The following is a 2,485-nucleotide window of genomic DNA, read 5'->3' on the forward strand; positions in this document are numbered from 1 at the left end:
GTTTTATTTTGAAGAATTCAATGCCTTTTAAGACTTTTTAAGGACCCGCGGGAACCCTGATGCACCAACATGGTGCAGTTAGGGACCGTCAACAAATCTTTGAACCTAACACTCTTGAGAAACAAAAATCAATAAATTCCTTATCTTATGACCAGCTGAGACTAAACTAGTATAAAATCCTGCCAGTAGATAACATATGTAAGGCAGACTTGCTTTTATGCAATTTTAAGATATTTTTAAAGAAATAAGTTGGGACTTTTCTTCAATAGCTTCCAGGTCATGTGACCCACTGACTCTAAATCTATTTTAAATTGTTCTACTACTTCAGCCAGATGGGGCACAATCATTTATATTCCTTTTTTGCCTTGCCGTGCTTAGGGTAGGACCCGTATACTGCAGGAGGCTGTAGATCGAGTGGCAGGAGGTTAGAGGAAGGAAGCGCTCTGTTGAATCATAAGCTGGACAAGCTGATTAGCCAATCAGAATACAGAACTCTGCATATGATGGAAGGCATGAAGATGCTACAGGTCTGAGCTGCTTTAAGGCAAACTGGGTCTGAAAACCTGTAGAACTGCATCCCGGCGTCGCTGTTTTGCTCACAGTTGTTTCAATCTAAGATCAATGTGAGGATGATGATGATGTGTGTTTCCAGCACGGCGCCTTCGTCCTGCTCTACCATCCCTGCTCGTCGCTCCGTGAGCGACGCCTCCTTTCCGGATTGGCCCGCTCCTGTCTGCCGTTCCACATCGTCACTCCTCACCCGCAGCTGAGCAGAGACACGGTAGGTGGCGCTCTGCTTTGTTTCTGGCTTTAGATCCGGATCTTCCGCTGTGTTTGACTCTCTGAACGGCGGCTGCTCTCCTCAGCCTGTAGCTCTGGTCTCCTGGGGTCGAACTTTAGAGCTGAGCACCTTGGCTTCTTCAGACGTGTGCGACTGGCTGCAGACGACACAGAGCCTTAAAAACGTTGATGGCAGGACGCCGAGCGCGGTGTACAACCTCCTGTTGACCCGGTCAGCAGGCCTGCAGCGTCTGGAACCATCAGAAGGAACCGAGGTCAGAACATCTGGAGAAATTTCTGTTAATTCCTTTAAAAATGATGAAAAAATGAACCTAAAGAAAATCAGTTTTAGTGTTTGGTGTCACACAAGTAGCGTTAACTGCGTCCTTACATCCATAGGATTCTGTGAGGCAGTGCTGCCAGCGGGTCATTTCTGCTCTGCTGAGCGGAACCACCGGGGCAGAGCCTGCTATGAAGCCGGGTTCCTGGAAACGTTTTAAAGAGGGAAGGAAAAACAGGGAAATCCGAGCAGCAATCGGAGAAAAGCAGAACCTCATTAATAGAGCTAATGAAACGGCTAATGACGCCGACCAGATCGACAGAATCGGTGCGGCTGAAGCGGCGGCGGCGGCTCAGAATCACAGCGGCTCCTCTGGAACAGCATCGCATTCACTTCCAGGACTCTCGGATCCAAACCGGACTCCTCCGTCTGAGGTCAGGAAGCAGCAGGCTTCCACATCAGCGCCCACCTCCCGTCCTGGATCCGAGATCGATTCCCCCCAACATGAAGGTACAGACTCCGTCAGAGGCGGCGTGGAGGAGCGGAGCGACAGCGAGGGGCTCCGGGTTCAGGGCAAAACGAAGCAGAAAGAGGTGGTTGATGTGGAAGAAAGGGAAGCAGAGCGGGACCCGGCGCCTGGTGGCGAGCCCCCCCCTCACAGAAACACTAAATCCGGCTCTGCTTCTGAGTCCCAGGCGGAGACTCGCCAGAACTGTTCCGCCTGCGTTAGATCTGGAGCAGGGAGTCGGGCCGCCGCGCTGAACGTCGCTTTGCAGCGGACCCCCAGGACAGACGAAGCGGTGTGGGCGGCGGCGGCGCTGGGCTTCCTGCTGGTTCTGCTAACGCTGTCCGTTCTTCACACCCGGCTGTACCGCCACTGGAGGACCTCGCCCAGCCTCTACTGGCACAACCCGCATCAGGACTACGACAGCGTCGCTGGTAGGTGGCCTGCAGCCCAATCAGACTCCAGTAATGAGCCTTTACTTTAAACCCCTGTCCCACCGAGACCATTTAAGGGCTGGTTATCGTCCCGCAGCAGTGAGCTTGTCGCAGATATTTGTGATTTATTCCTAATATTGAAGCTTGGTCTGCGCCATGTTAATCCACGCCACAACGCCTGAGGGACAATCGGGAACTAGCTGTGGGTCTAGATACGGCCGAGGCGGTGAGGAAGTGGGGGCAAGTTTGTGTGAAAACGGAGGAACATGAGGGCGAAAAAGAGCGGAGATCCAGGTGGAAAAAGGGTCCCAGCGTTCTCACGCACCTCGCTCTTCTAGCTGGTCAAACTTCACGAGTTGTTTTACACAATGGCGGTCATAAAATCAAAACAAGCCATTAAAGGAATAGTACACCCAAAACATGATTAGCCTTCATTTTCTACTCACCCCCATGCTGAACAACACTCTGGAGTACTTTTTTGATATC

At 51.6% G+C, this 2,485-nt stretch overlaps 1 protein-coding gene across 1 annotated transcript; it reads left to right on the forward strand.

Annotated features, from left to right (window-relative positions):
• The first annotated feature begins 538 nt into the window (after positions 1–538).
• On the forward strand, positions 539–2,064 carry tp53i13 (tumor protein p53 inducible protein 13). Its single transcript, XM_015369603.1, has 2 exons — positions 539–1,055; positions 1,180–2,064. Exon 2 carries the CDS (start codon positions 1,252–1,254, stop codon positions 2,047–2,049), a length of 798 nt encoding a protein of 265 aa, XP_015225089.1. The 5' UTR covers positions 539–1,055; positions 1,180–1,251; the 3' UTR covers positions 2,050–2,064.
• Positions 2,065–2,485: the final 421 nt, after the last annotated feature.

Source organism: Cyprinodon variegatus, unplaced genomic scaffold (assembly GCF_000732505.1).
Source record: "Cyprinodon variegatus isolate N-32 unplaced genomic scaffold, C_variegatus-1.0 Scaffold4866, whole genome shotgun sequence".
Lineage (NCBI taxonomy): Eukaryota > Metazoa > Chordata > Actinopteri > Cyprinodontiformes > Cyprinodontidae > Cyprinodon > Cyprinodon variegatus.